This window comes from Tupaia chinensis, unplaced genomic scaffold (assembly GCF_000334495.1).
Source record: "Tupaia chinensis unplaced genomic scaffold, TupChi_1.0 Scaffold148108_1, whole genome shotgun sequence".
NCBI lineage: Eukaryota > Metazoa > Chordata > Mammalia > Scandentia > Tupaiidae > Tupaia > Tupaia belangeri.
The window spans coordinates 1,137,659-1,164,952 of NW_006207959.1; the positions used below are offsets into that span (position 1 = coordinate 1,137,659).

The 27,294-nt window shown below is 40.8% G+C and overlaps 1 protein-coding gene across 1 annotated transcript in view; it reads right to left on the reverse strand.

Moving 5' to 3' along the window:
• Positions 1-27,294, reverse strand: part of DUSP10 (dual specificity phosphatase 10) — a 44,334-nt gene that overhangs the window by 1,776 nt on the left and 15,264 nt on the right. The window contains exon 3 of the mRNA XM_006170185.3: positions 3,263-3,634. Coding sequence (XP_006170247.1) covers positions 3,263-3,634 — 372 coding nt within the window. The remainder of the gene's footprint in view (positions 1-3,262; positions 3,635-27,294) is intronic.

Below are 27,294 nucleotides of genomic sequence, written 5' to 3' on the forward strand. Positions count from 1 at the left end.
GTGATTAAGGCAGCTGGATCCCATATGGCCAGCTGCATGTTTGAGTCCTAGACTTGGCAGCTTAAAACTTGTGTGCCCAAAATCCCAAAAGGTAAAAGTGGAGGAGAAGGAATTTCAGTTTGATCATTCCCCATAGAATATTTTCTCACTTTCTCTCTCTCGCTGCCTGGCAAAATTAAAAGAAATAGAAAGTATGAGTTTATTCTGGTACAAAAACTTCTGAAACCCATGCATAGGTTTTTCATCATACTCTGCATTTTCAATGAACTTAAGACATTCTTGTATATAATATAATCCCTCTTCTGATTGAGGGTGTTAACTACACGTGCTAAACTGTGTGAGTTATCAAAACTAATGTTATTAACAGTAAGTCCCCTACCTGTGATATAGAGAAAAACAAGATGCATTTCTTTCTTTAACCCATAGAATTGCCCTGTATAGGAACTGTTATTACATGGGTAAGTGTTTCAGTTTTACTAAACCATGATCAATGTTAAAGAAACAAAACTCAACTAGAAACTTACTACATCCAGCTTCCCACCAGCAAAGTCAATTGTTGGCAAGTTAACTAAAGCCTTGTGGTATGCTGGCCAACGTGTCATTCCCCCCAAGTGTTCAATACCCTTCACGTCCATGAATGTCGTCCTAACCTGGCAATGATGCAGAAGATAAAAATTCTAGAAATGGCTCAGAATTCTCAGAAATGGAACGAGGCAATACTTTCTAAGTTTTCAGATACACTGAAAGCTCAAAAGCATAGCTTATGGGCACTGTCTTTCTTATTTATTTATTTATTTATTTGTGTGACAGAGAAAGAACCAGACAGAGGGACCAAGAGACAGAAGAAAGGGGAGGGAGAGAAAGACAGACAGCACCCCTTACAGGATCCTCATGCCAAGGTCCTCCCCTAGCCTCAACAAACTACATATCACAGCTACAAATATGCCTGGTGTACTCAAGGAGGTCTCAGGATACTAACCCAGAACCTTCCCATGTGGGTTAGCCTCACAAAGCATGTTTAATCATCATCCTACCACCTGGTCCTCTTGAATGGATTTTTAGTGATATGCGTAAACTAAAAGGGATCCCCAAGAAAGAGCATCTGAAAGAATCCCAATTAGATAAAAAGGTAGGCATCCCCAAGAAAGTGCCCCTGAAAGAATCCCAATTAGATAAAAAGGTAGGGAAGGAAAGGATAAAGAAAGGCATGATTTAAATTAAACTACTTCTATTGATTACCCACCAGAGGACCACTGTTTAATTTCTTCTCTTTAACCCACACTACTTATTGCCCTCTAAACCAAGAATAGAAAGCACAGCAGTAAGAGAACAGGTGGCTAAGTGCTAGGTGACCACTGGTTCCTCTGTATACTAGCTGGTGACCCTTGTGAGTCACAGAACTTCCCAGCACCTGGAAGTCCCTGTGTGAATAATGGGAATGATACTAGTGAACTAGCCTTAGGGCATATTGAATGTACTAGCACTCAGAAATTAAAATGGTTACATCCTAAAGCTAGACTGCTTAGTTTATATTAGATGCTTGGTGGATGTTATGTTTATAAACTTTCTGTATTTTCTCTAAAGCAAGACTAAGATTTTGGTTTATCCAATAAAATAAAATAAATAACAATAAAAATAAACTTGCACCTATGTAGGTTGTGATTCTAAATTGTTCTTCTGGCTAAATGCCATTAATTATTTGGTTTTGTTTTCCTACTAAAAAGACAGGTAGGCCTGAAAAATCTACAAGGAATGTGAATTCTTTGGTTGAAATCCTCTTACAATAAGTGTATCTTATACAACTCGTTCAAGAGAAAACCATAGCCTAACTTTTTCCAACTCAATCAAATGGAATCACAATCATAACATCATATATCAACCAGGAAGTTCCTCCTTTACTTGGTGACAAATATTGCTTCCTTGGGGCTCAAGATTTGGCTGAGATTTTGTTAGTGAGGAATCTAAGGTACCTATAGCAACAGTGCAGCCAGTTGGGAACTAATTAAAAGGGTATTTGTAAACACCACTCCAAGGTACTATAGAAAGGCCCAGGGTCTGGGAGTCAAAAGTCCTAGATTCTAGTCCCTTCTCTCACACTAGAATTCCTACACACTTGGAGAAGTCAATTTACTGCACTGAGTTTGATTGCTCACTCCAATTTCCTTCTAGACTGAATATCCCAAGGTCCTACACTGAGGGCACAATCAGCAAAGCAAACAGCTGGACAACGTCATCAGAGACGCCAGCCCTAAAGCAAATTCACCAGATCCAATGGCTATTAAAACCAAGGCATTTTTCCAACAAAGGCATACCAAACATGAGCTTATTACCCTTCATGGTAATAAAAGTTGAAGTCACTTATAGCTGCTGTGTGCCAGGTGTTCCCAGAATTATAATTGGACACGACAGAAGAAGCAGAAGTTACGATTAGGATGAGGCTGGCTGGCAGTTGCTTCCTTCTGAAGATTAAAGCTTGCTGTTGCTAAAATATTCCTCCTTGGGAACTACTCAGGCAATACAACCTAATTTTTCCTGTTTCAGTGAGTTTGGGGCAAACCTGAAAAAGACACCTAGTACCAAAAATTACCACATGTTTACAAACCAAGATAAATCAAGGTAGAAGGGAAAGAATTTACCACTTCCCTACTCTTCTCTCCTCTGCAAAGATGCAGAAGATAGGAAGGTTCATGCCTGCATTTTCTGTTTTACTGAAAAGCTTCTGAACCAAGCCTCTAGCAAGAGGCCAAACAAAATGAAGGTAAGAAAATGAAAACACCTCCTGTGCTGAATGAAAAAGTCTTAGTAGGATGATTAATAGGGAAGTAACGCAGGGCATATTAGGAAGCAGTTGTGATACCACTATATTGTATTTGCCGTGAGGTATTGAAGGTTTTGAGTGGGCTAGGCAGTCACAGGTCTAACTCTGACCTCTAATTCCTTACTTTCCATCAGTTCTTCTGGTTGTAGGGCATATAAATGCTAAGCCCTACCATGTTTTCATTGAAACTTTAGATGGAATGCCTAGGTACCCAGATGCCAATCCAACTGAATGATCTTTCTTTTATATCCATCCTGACGGCTCCAATACACTCAGCAGGCTATGAGTTAGGAGAACACTTGGGCTGCATCAGGTGGCAGAGCCTGGAAACACCTCAGAGCAGCTTTTCTTGCAACACAGGCATAAACCTTGGACTTGATATCAAAGCAAGAGCCGGAGGGGAAAGGAAGGTGGAGGATGTAACGTCCCCGGGGAGATAGTTACCAATGAACTCAAAAGCCTCTTCAAAGTACTGCCGCAGGTTCTGCTTGTTGCTGTCAGTGGCCGGCAGCCGCTTGTAGTTGAACAGGCCTTTCTCGTAGTGGTACAGGGGAAGGTGAGTGGTGACATTGATGACATAGCCGATGTTCAGCCGCTGCATGGTGTCCAGGTCCTGAGCATCCTGCTCATTGCCAAGGAACAGGAAGGGCAAGATGGGCGTGAGCTCTGCGTTCTCGATGTCGGGGGTGGTGGGGACAGACTGAGGTAGCATGCTCGAGGCCGCAGATGCGCCGCCCCCCACCTCCCGGCACTCTTGGAGCTGGAGGGAGTTGTCACAGAGGTTTTCATGGTTCTGCTTAAAACTACTAAGTCCACCTGGAATGCAAACGCAGAAAGCAAGAGTGACCAATCTGAAAACAAGAGCATGCTTGAAATGCCCCCTTTCCTTCAGAATACAGTGTGCGATGTTGCTTATGTATACTTGCTTTTTCTTTCAAATAAAGCCAAAGCAAAACAAACAACAACAACAAAAAAGAAAGTCCATTTGGAGACCTAGGACAAGCTTTGGAGAGTATCCACTGTATGGAGTACTTTGGAAATGAGCTCTTTATATAAACTGGGGCATGTTCCCCTGGAAAGAGTTTCACGCAGCCTCAGGCGATTTTATCAGCCACAAATTTGATCTGCTTCAAAGAGCCATATGCTCAGTGGCCTACATAGAACCCTGCACTTTGAAAGCTGAGGAAAACATAGACAACCTTCCCAAGCAGAGATCTCCTGCCTGTAGCTGGGCACTGACAATGTGTGTCTTATACCCTTCATAGCTCACCTCACCCAGAAGCCAACAGGGCCTTGGAAGAGCAGGATTACCTTGACCATAATCCTGGTACCACCATTGCCTGGCTCTGTTACTTGGGGAAGTAAATTTCTCTTTCTGGGCCTCATATCTCCCATCTATAAAAATGACAATAATGAGTCTACCTCTCAGTGTGCTTGTGAGTCTGAGATGAATGAACACATAAAAAGTGCTTAGCACATTGCCTGACACATGGTATAGTTCAGGAAATATTAGCTATTTTATTAATATTATTTACGATTAGCCACAGTAGAAGCATCAGAGCAGTGCTTTGGAAAAGACAAGACAAGGCAGGTGGTGTAGACTATCCTTACTATCTGTTTCTTGATACAGTACATGTAGATCCCTGATATCTTTCAACCCTGACTTTCCACAGAACAAAATCTTGGAGCAGCCATCCCTTGATTGCCTTGATTGTACTCAACTTTCCAAGGCTTGAGCATCTATAAACCTATCAAAAAAAAAACCTTTTAATTAACCCACAAATACACATCTCTGAGTTTGGGCTCTACTCTGCCTCCCAAGAGTTATGAATCTCCAATAGCATAAAAACTTAACCTGTGCTTGTTCCCCTGTTTTTAAGATACAAGCCCCCTCCTGAACAAGTACAATCTCCCTTATGGAAATGTATTTAAAGGAAATAGTCTAACCAAAGATATTCAGCGATGGATACAGGAAACTACTGTAAGATCTGTTTTATGAAAAAGGTCAAGTAAAACAGAGGAGAAAAAGAAGTAGAAGATGTTATATTCATTCCATGGAATATTATTTTGTAGCCATTTAAAAAAATAGAAAAATATTCTGTTTAATATTAAATGAGGGGAAAAAAGGTCATTCAAAAGCATTCACCAAAAGCTGGAGGAGAATAAGACAAATAGAAAACTTATGGATCATAATTTATTGTTCAGATTTTCCTTTAATATTTGTTACATGCTGTCACACACATGGATAAGCCCAAAGGATTACTGGGAGGCTCAAATGAGCTCATATACAAGTGCAGGCTATGGAATCCGGGCTGACAACACTACTACCAGCTGAGCTCCAACTCTTATTGAACAGAACTAAATACGCTCTGGCCTTCCCTCTGAAAAGAGAGGAAAGCTAGAAAATGACTATTAGCTGAAAGTCGCCAGAACACAACATCTACCCTCCAAAAATAGATGCCTTATGTTTGACTTGATAGTTCCAGGAGATAAGGCAGAAAACCAAGTGTGAACAGGATATGGTTATGCTGAAATAAGGACAGGAAGTCTATCTGTCCATTAGTTTCTGAGCCTGACATATGTTCTTCTCCATTTCAAGTCTCATCTTCAGCAACCACAGCAGGAAGCTCCAGACTGTAACCTAGACAGAGCCTCATGGCCATTCATAGCCGATGAAAATGAAGAAAACGGGGCAGTCGTATAAAACAGGGAAATTGTCTTTTCATTAAGGTATGGTAATGAGCCAAAGAAATTCAAAGGGGTAATGTTATGATCACTTTACTCTTCAAAAATGAGTTAAGTCAAAACTTGCCTTGGCTTTTAAGAAAAAAGTCAAATAAAGAAAAAGCTATAATCTCATTTTAATTGATTTTTAGAACAAAACCAAGTGGTTAAATATTATTAGCTTATTCTACTATAAAACCATGATAATAAAGTTTAGACCCAAAGAGAGAATTTCAAAAATATAAAGAAAAGATGAAAAACCAGAAAAATTTTACCAGTGAACCCTTAAACAAAATAAAAACTACCCATTGCAGGCCCACAAAAGGGGTTCTGAAGAGTGATTTTAAAATCTACTCAGTTTTGCCTCCATAAAAATCCAAGTAAACAGTTCCACACAGATTCTGTGATGGGAAACTAATTCACTTTTTTCTTAAGAAAAAGGCAGTTGTTAAATTTTTCCATATAAGCCAAGAGTAAAGCACAACAAAACAAACTCAAAAGAAGTCTCTAAGAGAGAAAAACAAAAGAAAAACACAAAAAAATACAAAAAAAAATCCCTTCTCTCTATTCTTATTTAGAGTACTCAAGCTGTAATTTGTCTTAAAAGCGGCTAGCTAAAAAAAAAAAAAAAAAACACCAAGCATGCCAGAAAACCCCACACACAGAAAAAAGCAGCATACAGCTTTTTAAAATTCTGTCTCTACACCTCCTTTCCCAATGACATCAGCTGGAGGCTCCCCACCTGCCCAGTTGCCATAGCAGTTACACAAAGACACACAATGACATCAGTTGGCATGATATCAGCTCTTTGAGTGCAAACAATACAAGAAGAACTACTTTGTTTAAGGCCTTTGGGCTGTATTTTTTTTAAAAAAGGGCCAGAAAAAAAAAAAAAAAAAAAAAAACACCAAGCATGCCAACCCCACACACAGAAAAAAGCAGCATACAGCTTTTTAAAATTCTGTCTCTACACCTCCTTTCCCAATGACATCAGCTGGAGGCTCCCCACCTGCCCAGTTGCCATAGCAGTTACACAAAGACACACAATGACATCAGTTGGCATGATATCAGCTCTTTGAGTGCAAACAATACAAGAAGAACTACTTTGTTTAAGGCCTTTGGTGCAACTGTGTTCTGGGGAGCCAATGATGTAATGCTGACAGGTGGCATGGGCCTTCCATTTGCCTAATGGGGGAAAAAGCCCATGGGGGAGGGGAAAATGAGGGAATTTGAGACAGAGAATGCTCCACATCATGGGGTGTGCTTACGAGCAAAATTGTGTGTGTATTGTGCACTTAAGCCATAGAGGGGGACTACTTACGCACTATTTGAAGAGGAACTGGATAGAAAGAGAGAGAGAATTCAAATACATGAGGTGGACAAGGAAATTCTCAATGAGGGGTCTAAAGAATCTATCTCCTGTTCAAGTGCCCGTCTACCTATCAACTTGGGCATCAGTTCTGAGTAAAGGTTATACATTTCTATATGTTGTGGTTAACTCTGTCAGTGATGCTTAAAGCAAACACAACCAGAAGCTCACAAAGGTGGTTTTTAATAGAGGGAGTCTGGGGGATTATTTTTTGTTTTTGTTTGTTTGTTTTCTCTTGGAGGGGTGATGAAACAGGCAACTGTAAAGGAGGAGAAAGAGTAATATGGTTTTATCTTCTAACTACTTTACTCCTACATAGCAAATACCAGCAGATGTCAAACTGATCACTTAATGAAGAGCTTTGATTATATTCTATTTATTATTACTACATAAAGATAACATGATAATCAACAAACCATTGAAATAGAGGCAATGCAGTATGATGGTTAAGAACAGAAATGAGAGGCAGACAGACCCAGACTGCAATCATGATTCAGCCTTGTTGGAACTGTCAGACCTGGTGTAAATCACTTTCCCTCATTCAGCCTCAGTTTTGCAATCTATAAAGTGGACATATCATTATTACCCATAGGGTGGTAGTACAGGAAGTCTATGTAAAGGTCTCGATGTATAACCTAGTGTTCAATAAATAATGTCTCATTTTCTCAATATCATCACTGTCTTCCTCACCTCTCTCTGTGCACAAGTATAGATTATTAGGGCCCTAGGTGGGATACAATGATTCAGAGCAAGAGCACAGAGGTCAAATTTCTTCCTTAAGAGTATTTTTAAATAAAATTGTTTTTCCCCACTCTTTCTCTTCTTGCCCCAGTCCCTCCCAAGTCAGACAGCCTCTCTGTGTGCACAAGAGCTTGAAGTTATTGGTGCAAACATTTTCTAGGCATGAACAACAATCATGGGGAGTAAATGTTTTCAAATCTTATCTCAAAACTAGATTCTTATCATAATGGCTATGTCACTGGACTCCCATGTAGTTGACCGTAGTTTGAGTCCTGGACCCAGCGGCTTAAACTCACGCCGGGCACATGTGCGTGCATGCCCAAGATACCAAGAGGAGACTGGAGGAGAAGGGATTGCGGTGTGGCCATCCCCAATGGGGGGGTTATTTCTTGCTTTCTATCTCTCTGTCTCTCTCTGTTTTTCTGGTGAGCGCATGCGCCCTCCCTATAACAAAAACAAACAAACAAACAAACAAAAAACTAGGTTCTTTGCCAAAATGAGTATGGTCAGCTCCTTAACTCTGAATAGGAACAGCAAAGAATTCCCTGTACTCCTTAAAAAAAAAAAAAACACAGAAAAATATCACCTGCTGTGTTTTTTCGAACAGGAGGTCAGTTAAGTGACAATCCCACTGAAGCAATGTCTTCTAGTCTAGTAGGAAATCTCTCTTTGCAGATGCATTTCAGCTCCTGTTGCTGTTTTGGCTATTGCGGTATTAGAAACAGAAGAGCCCTCTGTGATATGACTCAGAAGTAGGGCTCTGGGTGATGAGTTAAAGAAACTGCATCCAAATGCAGAAATCTATAAGCAAGGCATTTCCATACTCTAAACATGGACAGCACTTTTAAACACAAGCTCTCTGGTATTATGCTAAGCTAGATGGTGAGCACTTCCCAGAAATTTAAGGAAAACACTCACTGAAGGTCAGCAAACAATTTGTGCACAAAGAAGGGGAAGTGTGCTAAAAGTGGGCTCTTCTACAAGTTTGCTGCAAGCTCATTGATTACTGTTGTTTGTTGCTGAGTTTTCTGAATGACTACTCTTTTAAAATAAAATAGTATTTTGATGGTAGTGGTTAAGAAAACAGATTGGAGCTAGGCTGCTTCGGTTAAAATTCTGGCTCCTGTCACTCACTAGCTGTGTTACCTTGGATAAGTAATCTAATGTCTCTGTACCTCCGTTTCCACAGCTATAATTTGGATATAATAGTATCTATCTCATAAGGCTCTTGCTACAGGCAAAATATTTCACAAGACTTAGATATTATAAATGGGAGAGATATCGGTATACACTGAATACTATTTGTGTTTCCCCCATGAAATACATTAGACAGACCCTCAAGATTTTATATGTACAAGGATCTTTGTGGAAGAAAAAAAGCTGGATAAATTGGAATTGTTGTCAGGCTTCCAAGGCTGACACCTTCAATGATGGGTCAGAGTCACTTCATAATGTTTAGGGCAAAATATCACACACATTAACAGAAGAAACTTTTAGGGCACTAGCTAGATCTACAAAGATTATTCTACTTCTTTTTTTTATGAGATTATCTTTATACTCCATCAATGCAACTGTGTAAAGAATGCTCTCAAGTTCAATACCAGGAGGTGTTATTTAAATCATCTTATGATCCTCATTCCAGGGAACTAGTACTTCTTTTCCAAGGAGAGTGAAGAGAGACTATATTAAAGAGAGAGGATGAGTCTCACAAACAAGAATGCAGTCTTACTAGCTGTAAGGTATTTAAAAAGGCATAAGAAATATTTCTGTTACTCAAAGAAAAAAGGAGAGATTTAGAGGGCTGAGTTCAGCAGTTTTTCTGGTGGGGACTATGAGTCAGAGAGTATTCCTGAGATCATATCATCTGATTACTTCCCTCAAGACAGTGTGGCTGACGTGAAATGTCTAATGTGTGAAAAGACAGAAGCAAGGAGGTACCACAGCTTAAAACTGCCTAAAGAAAACAAAAAAAAATGAACAGAACCCCCTTAGGATCTGGAATCCATCTGAGCACATATTGATTATTTGACATGTAATATGAGTACATCTTCCAGAAAGATATAGCTACAGATATGTTATTCCCTCACCTCTGGGTTTTTAAACTGTCTGGTCTCTGAGAGGAGATATAAGAAATCTATGGGTATATCTTAAAGTCTATTCAAGAAATCAGTCTATGGTGTATAAGACAACAGATAAAGAGCTTGGTCTTAGATTTCAAGTACTGGGTCTACTCCATGCCAGCTGTGTGAACTTCTGAATGTCACTGAGTCATCTAGGCTAGCTTTTCTTAACTATGAAATGGGGATATGGCTACCCAGATCGGTAGCAATGATTCACTGAGCATGTAAGACACCCTCCCAGTATCTTTAAGAAAGCACTCAAACACTGCAGTTACCTGGATAATAATTGTCAATGGAGTAGCAAAGCTAATAGGTACTGAGGTGGTCAGATAAGGGGTATTACTGTAGACTCCAGTGGTCAAAGTAAGATTTGCTGGCTGTGAGCCCTTGAATAATAGTACAGTTGGTTCAAAGAAGTGGAAAAAAGAAGACCATCAGTCAGAGCCAGTCCCATGCAAGAGGGCATAACCCAGGAAGGGTTACCAGAGCAGAGGCCACAAGGGTGGTTCCCTGTAGCTCCATTCTTATAAAGGCTGTATGAGGGGCTGTTGGGCCTAATCTGGACACTACAAATACAGGAAGAAGTGGATGCAGACTGGAGGCTGGGTCTCATGGTCAGTGGTCTCCATAGGAAACCTCACTGTGTTTCGTTACGTCCAAGATTTTAGTGAAATTTTAGAAAGCATAAAAACATTTTGGCTTATCTGATAGCCAAAAATGGAGTCAAATGTGCTAGGATTATATAACTATATATGAGTACAACTTTTCCATACCTCTAAATATAAATAAATACAAATAATTTATACACACACACACACACACATACACACACACAGTCTCATTCAACAATTAAAACCATGCTATTAATACTTACATATCTAAAAATTATTTTTCATTTCTATGTTATCCAAATTAAAAGCTTTACTAGAACCTAGGTCCTTGGAGAGTAGAACTAATCTTTAAATCCATTTGTGCACAGGACTTAGCCATATATTGTACGAAGATATGTGATTGGCTGATATGTGATATACCAACAGGTGCTAAAGGGAAATAATTTATGAAAATTAAGAAATAAGAGAATCTCCCTGGTGCCTACCTTACCTAGTGCCAAAATATAGGAATAAATCACTTCTAGAATGTCCCTCAAGGCCCAATCGTAGTGGCATGGGAGGTAGGGTGCCACCACATGACACTGGAGTCATATGGGAAGACCCAGGTTTGGATCCTGTAGTAACCTGAACATATTGGATGCTATCAACCATGATCCTGATTGACTACCATGCTGAGGAGACTCGCTACCTGGTAAGATCCTATCAAGAGTGTCTGTCTATCTGTCTCTCTCTTTCTCTCTTGCACACACACACACACACACACACACACACACACAAATGCATCATGAAAACAAAGAATGACCTTTGAAAAAAGGATTGTCCCTCAAAAAACTATCTTTCTATAATAGATTAATAGTTATTCTTTCTTACAAATACAGAATTTTTTTTTTTTTGGAGAGGTTTTTGCTATAGTGCGTGTGAACTCACCAGAAAGACAGAGAGACAGAGAGACAGAAAGTGAGAAATCACCCCCCAGGGGGGATGGCCACACAGCAATCCCTTCTCCTCCATTCTCCTCTCAGGATCTTGGGCACGCACGCACGCACACGTGCCTGGCATGAGTTTAAGCCACCAGGTCCTGGACTCAAACCGCGATCGACTACATGGGAGTCCAGCAACATAGCCATTACACTAACTGCTGGTTCCACAAATACAGAATTTGCTTGAATTTCCAATTAATAATATAATCTTTTTTGAAGATTTTCTGCTACACCAAAAACAAACCATAATTTAGATTATTGATGCTTACATGAAAGAGTCATTGCTTGTATCATCATTATAACTCTGGAATCAGTTATTTTTGTTTCTTTCAGATCATGTGCTATTCTTCCTACCCCAACAATCTGGTCTATTATAATATAAAATCAAAAATTCTGGAAATAAGCATATAAATAAATAAAGTACTTATCAAAAACTAAAACCCATATCTTTTGTTCCTTCCTAATTTTTGCATAATCAGCAATGTGCTTTCTTCTAGATTTTTGGTTCTTTAAGTTTCTACAGCCACTTGCAGTCCTTAACTTGTGAGGGTGCAACTCAAAATTTTCTTAAGTTTGCCCAAACCGGGTTGTCAGGAAAGTCATGACACATTTTTACATAGAAAAATATATAAAAATACAGCACAACTTTTCAGACAATCTAATAGACTGCTCCCTTTTGTGATTGATAAACTCTTTGTAAGTCCCTCAATAGAAAGAATTTTTTGATTATTGCCTAAATAAAAAAAAAATTAACAGAGTCAGAAAGATCACTGTTTTAGAAACTGTGATTTATAAAAATTAGAAAAAGCTTTCATTGGAAACCTTCCAAGAAATGCTGACCCTGGAATGTTGGTTTTTGTTTTCTTTGGTTTTTTTTTTTTTTCATTTCATTTTCTTCCATACATTCAATCACATTATTATTTGTCTTACAAAATGGATATTTCAACAGGTGAACATTTCTCCCTAATACTGTTGATAAAACTATGAAATATCTTCAACAGATAATACCACACCTCTGTGTGCCATTAATGCTTTGCCTCTCTGTCCCTCTCCCAAATGTCCTTCCTCATACCCTCCTCTTTCACACACACTATATCTGGTATTTACATCTATATACTGCATTTCTATATCCTTTAGACAATTAGTTTCAGTCATAGAGTGCAGCCACTCGGTATATATTAAGTGGGGACATACAATGCCTCTCCTTCATAGCATGGCTTGCTTCACTCAGCAGTAAGTCTTCCATAGTCATCCACTTCTTGTCAAAAGCCAGGGTTTTGTTGTTTTTTTATGGATGAATAGTATTCCATTGAGTATATGTGCCACAGTTTTTCTAACCATTCATTAGTTCGTGGGCATTTGGGTTGTTTCCATGACTTAGCAATTGTGAAAAGTGCCGCAAGACCCTGGAATGTTTTGTCAGTTTAAAAGAGTATATAGCCTCTAGGACTGGCAGAGGTGCTGCCATGGTGGTGCAGTGGTGAGAAGGTCCCTTATAAGTATGAAGTATCCTGTACACACAGGATGTATGCACACATAATATCCATGATCCAGGCTATCTAAGGCTGGGGAGTGGATTATAGCATGAAAATCTTTTGTGGGGTGCCTGTCCCTGTATATCTCTCTCTGTCTCTGTCTCTCTCTCTCTCAAGAAACAAAACAAAAATGAACTTATGTTTTCAAAGAGAAAGAACCCCCTCTACTCCCACCTTCCCACTCTCCCAGCTTAGAAGTTGCTTTTGCTACACACAAGTCCCTCACTTCATAGCTGGAGCAGGAAAGGGCTAAGGATTCCATTACAGTGGCTGAAGTAGCTTAGTTCTAGCAAAGAAGCTACCTCTGTTACTACCCCAGGAATGGAGGTGCGCCAGGTCTACTTTAAGGCATTAATGAGTAACCAGTGTTTGGGATCACACAGGTTTAATATGTGTATATTTGAATAACAGGCAGATTGTTGGAGGGGAATACTTCCCAAGTATGTAAATACAGCCTGTTTCTTTAAATCTGTTACCTCATTTATTTACATTAGAACAGAAAGCACTGCCAGAAGCAACAGCTGATGATAGTCATGCAACTTTCCACAAAGACAACAATTAAACAGCTTTGTGTTATTTTAATGAGCAGATGACTTTTATGTGAGCAGGATTCAAACTGTAAAATCTCCCAGTTCCCAGAACCAGAAAGCCCCTCAGGATTTGCAGAAGTTGGTGTGACTCTAAGGAAGGGCACTCTTTGGCTCCTTCCCCACAGTGCCTGGAGTTTGGGCTCTCTCCTTCCTCTTCTCTCCTCTCCCCAACTATACTCTTAGCTCTCTTCTACTCCTCTCCCCTCTTCCGTCCTTCCTCTCCCTTTCTCCCTTTTTCTCCCTCTTCCTCACTCTTCTTCTGCCCTCTTCTTGTCTCATAAAGCCATTAGGAATAGATGGGGGAAAGTGTGTGAGAGAGAGGGATTCTACCTGGAATACATTTTAGTGATTAAATTTCTGATGAATACACAGAGTATTTGTTAAGCCTATTTTTAAAGTTGAGAGTGAGGTAGAAAAAGTGGTTGAACCCCTCTCCTGCCACACACACAGTGAGTCTCTGTTAAGGCAGAGAATACCATCTCTATTCCCACTCTCCCCATTCTGTCTCCAAAAGGTTTCAATGAGAGCCACCTAAAGACAGAGGTCGGCAGGACTGACTTCTTTAACTCACACCCTCTGCAGGAGCAGCAGGGAGGATGCCCTCTGCTTTCCTAAGGCCTAGTCTGGAACAGAAGGTTCACAACAGGCATCTCTGGTGGATCCAGTTACCCCCTTCAGCCCCACACTGCCCCCAGAGGCCCAGTCTGTGGAGTCTCATTTTCACCAGGAGTTCATCTACCTCTAGAATGACCTCCACTCCCACCACTCTAACAAACTGACAGTTAAAGTAAGAATAATTATTTGTGCCATGTCAAGACAGAGCTTTGGGATTCAGTCATATTGTTAAATTGAACTATTTTGGCTTAAAACGACTGCTGTACTCTCACATTTGGATTGCTATGGATAAACCAAAATCGTACATGTTAGGTTGTTTTCCTGAACTGGTTACGCTAGCCACACTTTAGTCAATCACAGAAAGCCCACCTTTTAGGCTGTTCCCGCAGCCTACCCTCCAGCTGTAACCAGTCCGATTACTTTTCTACCTTATTCCTTCACTTTCATTTTGTACATCACTTTCCCTTTCCACAAATTTAAATAAGTAGATACTTGGAGTGGCCTGGCAGCCATTCTGGGAAACTACCCATTTCAAATCATCTCTTGTTCAAATAAACTCTGTTAAAATTTTAGTTTATCAGGACTAGCAGTTGGCGTAATGGCAATGTCGCTGGACTCCCACATAGTCAATTGCGATTCGAGTCTCCAGACCCAGTGGCTTCAACTCACGCTGGGCACGTTTGAGTGCATGCCCAGGATCCCGAGAGGAGAATGGAGGAGAAAGGATTGCAGCGTGGTCATTTCCCCTGGGGGGTGATTTCTTGCTTTCAGTCTCTGTCTCTGTCTTTCTGGTAAATGCATGCACTCTATAGCAAAAACCTCTCCAAAAAAATGTTTAATTTTTCTAAAATTTTGTTTTTAACATGTATAGGTAAGGAGTGTGCCTATCAAAACAGGAGATTCAAGTGTAGTGGGGAAGAATGAGAGGGGGCAGCTGCTAAGAGGATAGTGAAGTCTGAGTCCTCATGTACCTGAAAATTTGCAAACTTGTTTTTCTTTCTATTAATAACTCCTATAATTCTACATGTCTACTCTAACTCCATTAGCATAGACCAGCTAGTTCCCTGAAAGGCATCCACAATACCCACAAGTCTTTGAGTTTTCTTAACAGACATGCCAGTAATACAGGCATATTATTTTTCACTTTTATAATCTCTAGTATGCAAGATCAAACCTCTCCAACATTTTGGGATTTGAGGAAGTGACTGACATGTTACAGATGCTCCTTCCCTCCTCCCTCCTCTCCCCGAGTCCGCGTTTAGTGGGAGAGATAGATGTTAATCAACATATAAACACACAAAGAAGGTACTCCTAAGTCCTCACAAAGGACACCAAGCTGCTCTCCAGTTCCTGGATGCTATGAAAGAAGACAAATTCGATCAGGTCTTTCAGAGGAATGAGAAGGGATAGACTGCTTTGGTAAATATGGCAAGGAAAAGGGCCAGAACAGAGGAAGAAGCCACACCACATAGGAAAAGCACATGTTCTAGGGGAGCCCCAAATCTGAGAGGGCTTGCCCCTAATGTTTACCTATTCTGAAGAACATAGCTGAAGGTAGAGCAGGAGAAGACATGAGTTTACTTACCCAGGAAAGGATGCTCTGCTGATGGCCAGGCAGAGAATGGTCCATGCCATCATGAGCACAGACTCAGGTCACATATGTTAAGAACAAAGCATTCAAGTCAATTAAAGATCAATGAAAATTCCCTGTCATCAAGACAGGGGTCTGGTTTGTACATACATTCTCTGAAGGTGACAGTAAAAGGTTAGCATTATCTCGTAACAGAATCAGCAGAGTATGTTTAGGGTTTAGCACCCTAGTCATGTGATGTTAATATGGGAAGGAGTATGCGTACCTCTGGTATGGCCCTGGCCACTGACCAATTCCATGAGGTGAAGATCATGGTTACAAGATGTTTAAGAGACCCAACCACTGGTTTGGCTGGGTCTCAGGCAGATAAAGTGAAGAGGGAGGAGGGAGGAGAGCTCAAGACATGGAGTCTACCCTCAGCAGGGAACTTGGAAACCTGTGAGTGACTCAGAAGAGCTGGATCTGGGGAACCAAAATGAATGGGCAAGACAGAAAAGTGACCAGAAGAGTGGAAGTCAAGTTGGTGCACTGGGCCTTGTAGATAGATTTTCTTCTCAGCTCAGTGGAAAGATCACAAATATTCAAAAGTCCACAATAAGTAATTAATATATGTTTGAAAGGAAAAGAGGAGGGAAGGTTAGTTTATCTGATGTAGCAATTTACATATATTCCAAAGCCTTGGCCAAATTTAGACCCGTTCTTTCTACAATGCATTTCTTTGTGCCTGCCATCAACTATTGATATTTACCTACATTATCCCATTTATATGCTGAAGCTCTAATGCCCAATATGATGGTATTTCAAGATGGAGGCCTTTGGAAGATAAATAAGTTTAGATGAGGTTGTAAGGGTGGGGCTACCCCACAATAGGAGTAGTGCCTTTATTAGAAGAAAGAACAGAGAGCTTGCTATCAGACTTTCTCTACCATGTGAGGCTACAGCTTTTGTAGCTATACAAAAGCCAAGAAGAGAGCCCTCCCCAGAACCCAACCATGTTGGCACCATGAGCTTAGAATTCCAGTCTCTGGAATTGTGAAAAATACATACATATATTTCTGTTGTTTAAGCTACCCAATCTATGATATTTTGTTATAGCAGCTCAAGTAAACTAATTCAATGCCACTTTTAATTTTTTTTGGGGGGGGTTTATTTTTGCTATAGGGCGCGTACGCTCGCCGACAGACAGAGAGAGACAGACAGAAAGCGAGAAATCACCCCCCCCAGGGGAGATGGCCACACTGCAATCACTTCTCCTCCATTCTTCTCTTGGGATCTTGAGCACATATGTGCACACACCCGGCGTGATTTTTAAGCCACCAGGTCCAGGACTCGAACCACAGTTGACTACATGGGAGTCCAGTGACATAGTCATTATGCTAACTGCTGGTCCCCCACTTTTAATTTTAATTCTCAGTGTAGCTCACTTTTTAGAAAGAAAATTATAAATTATAGTACATACCATTAAAGAGAAACACCAAACTCGTGGGCTACCTGAGAACCAACCCAAGTTGCTCAGAAATGGTTCAAGGTCAGGATGGGGTACTGCCTAAAGTGTCAGCATGCCTGTCAGAGGAAAGCCCGTGGAAATTTCCAGAACCTTAGTGCCATGAACTGGCTGTAAACACAGAAGCCCTTTCTCTGAGATGCATGCCTCTCCTCATTTGATACACCCTTCTTATAGATCAACACTGGCCTGTTCCTTCCCTGAAGTAACTTCTTGGGTCTAAGACTATTTTAGCAGGAGTTTTCTGTGTACGTGGGAGGCTACTTTATACCATGTTGGAGCTCCACGTTCTTTCTCCACTAAAAAGCCCAATACTGGTTAATCCATTAAGACAGATTAAAGTAAGGGGGGAAAAAATCCATGAGATCATACTGGAAGGCTGCAGAGGGAAGAATGTTAACAGAAGGAGAGTGCTATAAAACACAGAGCCATATTTTTCCCAAGAGCTCAGCCAGATACTCTGCATTGTTGTTTAATTCTCTGAAGAGAAGGAAAACATTCTTTACTTTTCAGTGCAAAAGAAGTTTAAATAACGAAGAACTGCTAAACAAACAAACAGAGGAAAGCCCAGTAAAGCAATTCATTAAATAAGTCCACTGTACAAAAGGAAAAATGTTGCTTAACAATCCATCCCCCTGAGGACCAACATTTATCTTAGACCCCAAATTAAACACATTACAACTTCACAGCAAAAGTATGTTTCCCAGTGGGATTTAAATAAAGTCCAATTAAATAGATCTCTAGAAATGTCAAGAGCAAGCCTCAAGGGAGAGCATATTTCTACTGAGAAACATTCCCACTGGAAATTATATTTACAAAAGGTCATCTAAAAACATCCATGTCAAGAGGAGTTGAGGAAGGCAGAGAACAAGGTCAGCTTATACAAGCGCAGCCCAGGTGGGTCCCATTGCTGAAACCATGATTAGAAATGTCCAGCCAAAAATGTTGTATGCATCTTGGCTTGTTTTGAATGAAACCTCCAAGTTCCAACAAATAACTTTTACAACTATGAGTTTTAGTAAGATCTGCAGGTCAAAGGACTGTGGCTTAGGGAATTTAGGAAGTGGTAGGGGAAAGAACTAAATGTCAGCTTCAACATTTGAATTGTTTTCCTGGACCAATATTTTCAGTTCACAAATGGCATAGAAATAACTTCCTCAAGTCATGGAGCTGAATTCTTTATTTGGCAAGAATAGTAGGCAAGCCAGGGCATTGATGATCAACTGCCAGAAAGAGAATACATTAGCTGTCCTTACACATGGATTCACCCAGCCGGCCATGTCCAACAGTCAGACCACCCCCTGAAGCTTGGGCTTGGGAAACTCAGACTGAATTCAGGTGAAACAGCCATGCAGTAAGAGACTGAGAAAAGAAGGAAAGTAAGCTGAAGAAATATGAGGCAAGTGTAGGCCCAGGGAAACAGTGAACTATGAAGCCCAAGTCACTTACATCCACTCTCATTTTTAAATGGAGATATTTCTCAGCAATTAAAACAATGTGTCAGACTTGCTGTCTCCAGATATTGTTAAAGATTAATCATGCTAGCCCCAAGAAATCATGGACCACCCTATACCCCTTATCTTCATGTTTAACCAGAGAACATGAGATCATTCTATAACCCTTATCTTAATATTTAACCAATCACTGTGTGCAAAGACTCTTGCAATAGCTTTCAACCAACGTAAACCTTTGACTAACACTGAAATACTCCCCTTCCCATTTGTAACTTTTACCTTAGAAAAACTATATAAACTGTAAGACCCTGGCATACTTCATTAGAGGTGATTTGGGTATTGTGGTTTTCAGGCAATTGTTCTACTTTGGCCTGAATAAACTCTATTATTTCATTTATTATGCCTCAGTCTTTCTTTTAGGTTGACGAGACATACAAGGTTACACTGGTCAAAAACTAGCATATCCCCATCTCAAAGGACCACCTGAGATTAAGGAGAAATAAAAACAACACACAGGTCATTTCTGAGTTGGGCTGGGATTATCAATTATCAACATGGACTTGAGGCTAAGTGGATGGCCAGCCGAGTAATGGCCAATTCAACCTGGGACATGTGGAAGGGTGAGCGGACCTGAGATGCACTACATCATCTGGCACCATCAGCCTTTCTAACCACACCCCTTGAAATCTGGCCTAACACTGTACAGGGTGACAGAAGCCCTGAAAGCAAGGACTCAGAGCCAGACCACAATGAAGTGATAATAGGTTCTAGCTCTGTGACCCCTGTATAAAATCAGGACTTTGGGTAACTTTTAAGCTTCTCCTAATTATAACATTATATAGTTTCAACTCAGCTTTGATAAAACAGATATGGATAAACAATGGCACAAGATCAGGTTGTTAGAGAATATGTGAGGCCTAGATGATTTGATTCCTACTTCAAGGCCTTTGCACTTGCTGTCTCCTCTTCCTGGAACTCTCTTTCCATAGTTCCTCGCTGTCATAAGGAATACATATTCGGGGGCCAGCAGGTGGCATAGTGATTAAAGCACTGGACTCCCACGTGGCCAACTGTGGTTCAAATTCCAGATCTGGTGATTTGCAAATCAAGCTGATCTCATGTGCATGCATGCCCCAAATCCAGGGAGAATGGAGAGGGGATTTCAGCATAGCCATCACCCCCCTGGAGGGGGGTGATTTCTCACTTTCTCTCTCATTTCCTCTGTCTCTCTCCAGCAAGAGCATGTGTCCTATGGGGGGGCGGGATTACATATGTGAGCTCTGGGTAATGGCACAGAGCTCCTAAAACCCTGGAATCTCCTGAACAGTATCTTTTACATACTTATGAGATGAATGGTGGCTGTGGGCCCCTAGATAGCTTCTGAATAGAAGATGGTCTGGTCACTAGGAAGACCAATGCAGCATGGTTAAATTAGGACTTTAAGTCCCACTCCTCAGTATCTAGACAGAGAAAGGGGCTGAAAGTTGATTTGATCACCTTTGGCCAATGAGGTAATTTACTGTGGCCTATGTAATGAAGCCTCAATAAAACCCCAAAAGAACAGATTTGAAGAATGTCTAGACTGCTGGACATGTGTTAGTGCCTGGAAGATGAAGCACCCTGAGGATGTGGAAGCTCCACGCCTCTTTCCCATACCTTACTCTATGAATCTCTTCCATCTGATGGTTCATTTGTGACATTTTGTAATATCCTTTATAATAAATGGGTAAATGTAAGTACATGTTTCCCTGAGTTCTGTGAGCTGTCTTGACAAATTAAAATCAAACCCAAGGAGGAGAAAGTTGTGGGAGCCCGACACATTGATTAGAAACAGAGATGACAACTTCCAGCACGTACTGGTATCTAAAGTAGGGGCCAGTCTTGTGCCATCAACCTGGAGGATCTAATGCTATCTCCAGGTAGACAGGGTCAGACCTCAGATTGCAGAACACCCAGCTAGTGTCCACTACAGAATTACTTGGTGTGTAGACAAAAAGTGCCACATAAGTGTTCTGTGATGTGAGAGTACAGTTGGAGGAAAATGGTGTGTTTCTTTTAGATGATTCAGAGCTCAGATCAAATGTGGCCTTCTTAGAAAGGTCTTCCCTGGCCTTCACTTCACACCTATCCTCCTTTATCTCTATTCATCACATCATAAAGTCTTAAAGTTTTATTGTTTTCAAAATACTTGTCACTATCTGAAGTTATTTATTTCTTCCTTGTTTATTATTTTTAAAGTGTAGACTCCCAAGGAAGCTGAGATGCTGTTTGTCTTAGAGGAAACAGAGTGTAATGGTTCAGTGCAACAAGGCCAGACTGCCTCCATGACCTTCCAGTATGTGCTAGGTCTTGGCAAAACTGCTTAGCCTCCTTGTACCTTAGTTTCCTTCTATGTAAAATGGAGCTAAAAATAGTGCCCACAGGCAACAATAGACTTACTGAGATAAATAAATTATCTACTATATGGTAATTATTATTAGAAATTGCAAGTATTCATTATTGAGCATCTAATTTGTACGGTAAGTATTCATTAAATATTTTTAAGTTAAATGAACACTGGAATGAGACTAGAGATGGCCAGTTAATTATAAAGCACCTATTTTATGCTATTCACCATTATGCTGAGGATTTAGAAGATTAAAAAAAAAGTCTCCAGGGCCAGTAGGTAGTTAAAGTGGCTAGATCCCATATGCTCAACCTTATGGTTTGAGTACCAGACCTGGTATCTGGAGAAACACACCAGGTGTGTGTGCATTTGTGCCCAAAATCCTGAAAGAAGGGAAAAATGGAGAAAAAGTGATTGTTACATGGCCATCCCTGGGGCAGGAAGGGCAACAATGCTTCCTCACTTTCTCTCTCTCTCTGGCAAGTGCACACATCCTCTGGTAAATGAAAGGAAAGAAAGAGAGAGAGAGAAAGAAGGAAGGAAGGTAGAAAAGAAGGAAGGAAGGAAGGAAGGGAGGGAGGGAGGGAGGAAGGGAGGGAGGAAGAACTCTCCAATTTAATTAAAGAAGAAGAAATTAAGTAATGTTCGTAGAGAGTTAGCAAAAGGACTAGCAGGGAGAAATGTTTTAAGAATACAGTGAAGACTGACCTGAAGGATGCCATCTGGCTGTGACTCATGCAAGGCAGGTGCAGAATGAGCCGGGTGCATTCAGCACGAGGACCTAGAAATCCTGACATTCCCTAGGCTGGGAGGGAGGACTGACAAGGCTCATGAGGGAAAGGCCAACTGTAGGAGTGCCAAGCCTTAAATGTGACAAATGGGCACCCTGTGGAGGGCTGAGATCCAAGACAGAATGAACATGGTGGCCTCCGACACTTTCTCCCTGCTCTGTGCCTCACCACTTGGATATCTCATGTGAGTGATGGATGGTGGAGACTGATGGAAAGCAGTCATGAAAACCCAAAGAAAGCTGAGGGGTGGAGCTCTCAGTCTGTGGAGAGTGGCAAAGACCCTTAGCTTAGTTCAACAAGCATGTAAGTGCTAAATAAGGACTTGGGGTACAGGCCTCAGTACTAGGGGTATAAGACCTAACAAAATCTTGAGGCTTGACCTTCTCAAGCTAGTTGGTCCTCACATTTGGACACTGTGAGCAGTAATACATGATTTAGTGCATTTACCATTCTCAGGTGGTCCTGTTTGGTTTTGTTTTTACCTCCTATTCTAAGATACAACACTGGATCAGGAATTCTGGATTCCACATATACTTTTTAATTGTGCATCTTTAGGCAAATTACTTAACTTTAATGCCACTTTAAATCACATGATCATAAGAGCTTTTTCTTCAAACACAAGAGTTTCCTCTTCTCTTAACAAGGACTGTTATATTGCTATTTCTGTGGAAAGGATATAACACATTATGGGGCTCTTCAAAGATAAACTACCTGAGAGCCCTGGGTCCTGTGGGTACCGTGTGAGAAGAGAATGCCTAGTTCACTGTACCTTTTCCCTTAATTTTGATGAATCTACTCCATCCCTCTTAGAAACTGGGACTCAGGGCAACACTACATTCTATGGGGCTGATCGTGTGGGAAGGTTCCAGATGTGTGTGTGTGTGTCCATGATCTGGGGCTGAAGTTGGGGATGGATCACAGCATGAAGATCTTGTTGAGGTGAGGCGATGGAGTATCTCTCTCAAGAAATAGACACTTGGAAAAAAAAAAAAGAAGAAGAAAAATAAACTAGGACTGACTCTCCCATAAGTCACTGAGAATGGCAGGGAGCACTATCTAATAGTTATCCAAAGTAACGTGTCTTAACTCTAAAACAAATGCCTCTGAAGAGCAGGCCTGACACAGTGCTATGTAAAAAGCGCCTAGGACTAGCCCTTGTTAGAAAGAAATCAAACCATCTTGGGTGTTGGATGAGGCCTCTTTACAACTCCAAAGACTTTTTGTTTCATTTCTGGTTCTCAAGGGTGAATAAACCTTCTTTGGCACTAACAACAAAGTTTATATGTGTCTTTTCTTAGAGATCTGACTTCCACGGTAGTCACAAGATACAAATAGGAGTCAACTTTCTAGGAGTTATTGACTAAGAGCGCCTGCTAGAACAAGAGCTAGGTCTGAGCACGAATAGGAGGGGAATGGTTAGCAGAACCACAGACAAAAAAGATGGATCTATTTCAAGCAGGGAAGAAGAAACTATACTAAAAAAGAAGAAGAAAACATGCGGGATAACGGCTAAGAAACCCAAAAGGAAGCCTTAAAAGAAAAGGCGACATTTGATTATGAGATATAAGAGGACACACTTCAGGAGTATGATTGCAGACAAAAGAAATAACTAAAGAACAAAAAAATAAGACACTTCTTTCCTGTACTCTCACTCTACACCACTTTCTCATCAAGACACAATACCAACATTTGTATTTAAGAAGTCCTGGTGTCAAAGAGGAGCCACAGATATGTATGTCATCACCACTCATGTGATGTCTGGGAGAGGGGTCCAGAGCTTGGAGTTGGGAGGGTACTGGGCATTGAGGTATCAGAGGTCTGCCTGTCTCCAGGCTGAGTTAAAAACAGTTGCTCAAAGACTGAGTCATTCACAAGTCTAGGATGTAACTGGCCATTGTCACCAAGGATATGGAGTTAGAGAAACAAACAAATTAAGCTATAGCACTTAGCTCTCTCAATATATCTCTAATATATATATATATATCCAGATGAAAGACAGTCTATTCTTGCAACACTGCAGTGAAATTCTGACACTAAAAGAGTCAGCAACAGATGCACAAGTTAAAGCCACAGTCCCCAACAAAATTGCCCTTACCTCCAGACACTCCCTTCAAGTTCAGGGTTGCTCAGACCACCCACATTTCTGACCAGTTGGTTACAAATCCTATGGTTCCTACAGCTCTTCAGAGTCAATCGTTCACTAGAATAACTCATGGAATAAGGACTGTACTATACTTATTATCGCAGTTTTATTATAAAAAATCTAAGCCAGGATCAGCCAAATGAAGAGATATGTAAGACAAAGCCTGAGAGGGCCTCAAACATGGAGCTTCTGTGCCCTCTCCCTACAGAATCATGATATATCAATGTGTTCACCAACAAGGAAGCTTCCCTGTTTGTCAGTGGAGCTTTAGTATCCAGAGTTTCTATAGGGGTTTTGTAATTTAAGGAAGACTGATTAAATCGTTAGTCTTGTGACTGAACTCATCTTCAGTCTTGCTCTCCTCTGTACAAAGGCTGGATTAACAATCCAATGGCCCAATCCTCTAATAATGTGACTAGCCTTTCTGATGTCTGACTCCTATCCTGAGTCATCACATTAGCATAAATTCAGGTGCCCAAATGAACAATGACACTCTTCTCACACTGGAAATCCCTGGGTTTGCAGTTTATCTCCTAGGAACCTAGAACAAAAGCCAGGTAAATTCTCTGTTGAACAATAATCCACACTCATCAAGAGTGTGAATTCTATTGTTGAACAGGTTTGAATTTGTCTGTCTGCTATGTGACTTTGGACAACTTACCTAACCTCTCTCAGCCTCAGTTTCCTCATCTAAAATGCAAGGTTAATATTGTTATTATAAAGTGATGGAGGGACCAGCAGTTAGCGTAATGGCCATGTCACTGGACTCCCATGTAGTTGATCATGGTTCGAGTCCCGGGCCCAGTGGCTTAAACTCATGCTGGGTGCGTGTGTGTGTGCATGCCCAAGATCCCGAGAGAAGAATAAAGGAAAAGGGGTTGCGGCATGGCCATCCCCTCTGGGGTGTGATTTCTTGCTGTCTCTCTATCTCTCTCTGTCTTTCTGGCAAGCGCACATGCCCTATAGCAAAAAAAAAAAGAAAAAGAAAAAGAAAAAAAGTGATGGATACCATTTGACAGAAATGTAATGATTATATTACATAACAAGATTCTTTTCTGGTAGTTATAATAAAAAAAGTAGGGGCCAGCAGATGGCGTAGCAATCATATCACTGGACTCCCACATGGCCGATTATGGTTCAAGTCCTAGATCTGGTGGCTTGAAACTCACAACAGACACATGTGCATGTGTGCCAAGATCTCAGGAAGAGAATGGAGAAAGGCTTATGGTGTGGCCATTCCCAATGGAGGGGGGGGTTATTTCTCACTTTTCTTCTCACTGTCTCTTTCTATTTCTCTCGGGTGAGCACACATGCCCTAGGGCAAAAACTGCTAAAAAAAAAAAAAAAAGTAAAGGAATAGGTAAAATTTAACATTTGTATTTACTTAACTTCACATAACCAAAATATTTTTAATTGTGATTATACTATTTCAATGTATAATCACCAAACAATTAGTAATAAAATATTTAATATTTTCACATAAAGTCTTTGAAATCCAGTGTATTTTTAACACACAGCAGATCTCAGTTTGGACTGTCTGCCTTGAACACTCAATAGCCACATGTGATAGCTACCAAAATGGTAGAGTTAACACTGTTTCTATTGCCACTAAATGAATTACTGCCCAGTGCCATAATCATCCTCACTCTCCAAATGTTAACTAAAAAGTGTGTGTGTGTGTGTGTGTGTGTGTGTGTGTGTGTGTGTCTGTGTGTGTAAGCACCACCACAGAGGTGGCGATGAGTAACTCAAAGGCACAATAAGCTACACTGCATCAGGAAGTCAGTCGGCTCCCCCAGACATCAAATAGCTACTCTATTCTCCCAAAGAGAAACACTCGAACTCGGAATAGAGTCTCTCTGATCAATTACCACAGTATGCTCTTCTGTTCGCCTACTCCCATATCTCCCAGCATACATTTTAATTCTAACAAAATCAAGTAGCCATGGACAATAGCTTTCAGTGGGAAAAGCCACCCTGCAAGTACTACACAGCCAGCTGGGAAAGTCTGAAGATGCTCTGAATGGCTGGGGAGTGGGGAAGAAGGAAAACGGCAGGGAGGAGCTCTCACTCATGGAATTTTTGAGCAGCCAGCCTCTCCTCGCCCTTCTCAGGCCACCTCCTAGAGCCACTGCCTGGCCACCAGCTAACTGTACACAGCCAATCACCCCACTCCGCTCTCTGGAAAAGGCTCTGCATCATGAATCCAAAAGAACGCCACTAGTGGGAGATTGATTTCAGGGTAATTATTTAGGCAGCTTTGTAGCATCTGATTCTCAGGCCCTAAAGTGTCCTCAAAGATATTATTTTTTAAGATGCAGATATTAATATGAAAGCACTGACCCTGTTAATGGTGCTATCTTGCATTCTGCTTCCTCTAATCTTTGAAGACTGAGCTGCCCAGATAACATTAGCCCTGCATTTACCCAGTTTAGTTCATTAGATTCTCACTGGAACAAGTCTAGGGGGTAGGTGGGGGTCTTCCTAGCCACCTTCAAGGTAGGAATGAAATGATTCACCTAATAAGGGCAGATGAATGCATTTTTACATAATATGCAAGATTAATTATAATAAATTCAATCTAATTCACATACCTTATCAAGGAAGACAAGCTAATTATCTGTCAGAGAATTATATCCTATTTAAAGGGCATTTTACCTCAATTTGGCAAAAAGAACTAATTAATGGGAATCTTCTTTCCAGTCTGAAGTATTCTTGCTGCCTATATCTGCTTATAGTACTATATCCCCAGGATTTAAAAAAAATAATAATAATAATTGTGGGCAGAGACAGGAACAAACAAGAATCCTCATCATCTCACAAAGTCTAACTCCTTTGGTTTTTATTATCCTTCCAAGTGTTTTATCAACAGCGTAAAACTGGGAATGACTCATATTTATGAAACAAGGAGCTGTTGTTGGCCCTGCCAGATCATTCACTTTCACAATGGCTTCTGGTTTTTAATAGTGCTTGGTGATGCTTCCAAACATCCTCACTCTGTCCACCAAAGGAGAAGTCCAAGATGCCAGGGTTTGCAATACATGCCTTGAGTCCTCACGGCATATACATACCACCGGGGTTTTGCAAAGACTATGGCTGAGGATGAAGACTTCCCTAAAAACTAACAAGTTGGACAGGTAGCTGGGTTTTGTATTCTGGAGAGAAAAGCACTAATGTAAAAGTGAAAGAGAATTAGGGGGTAAACAAATTAACTGGCTGGGCCGGCAGGTGGCAGGGTGATTAAAGACGCTGTACTCCCACATGGCCGACTACATTTCAAGTCCCAGACCTGGAAGCTTGCTTTCTCACTTTCCCTCTCTCT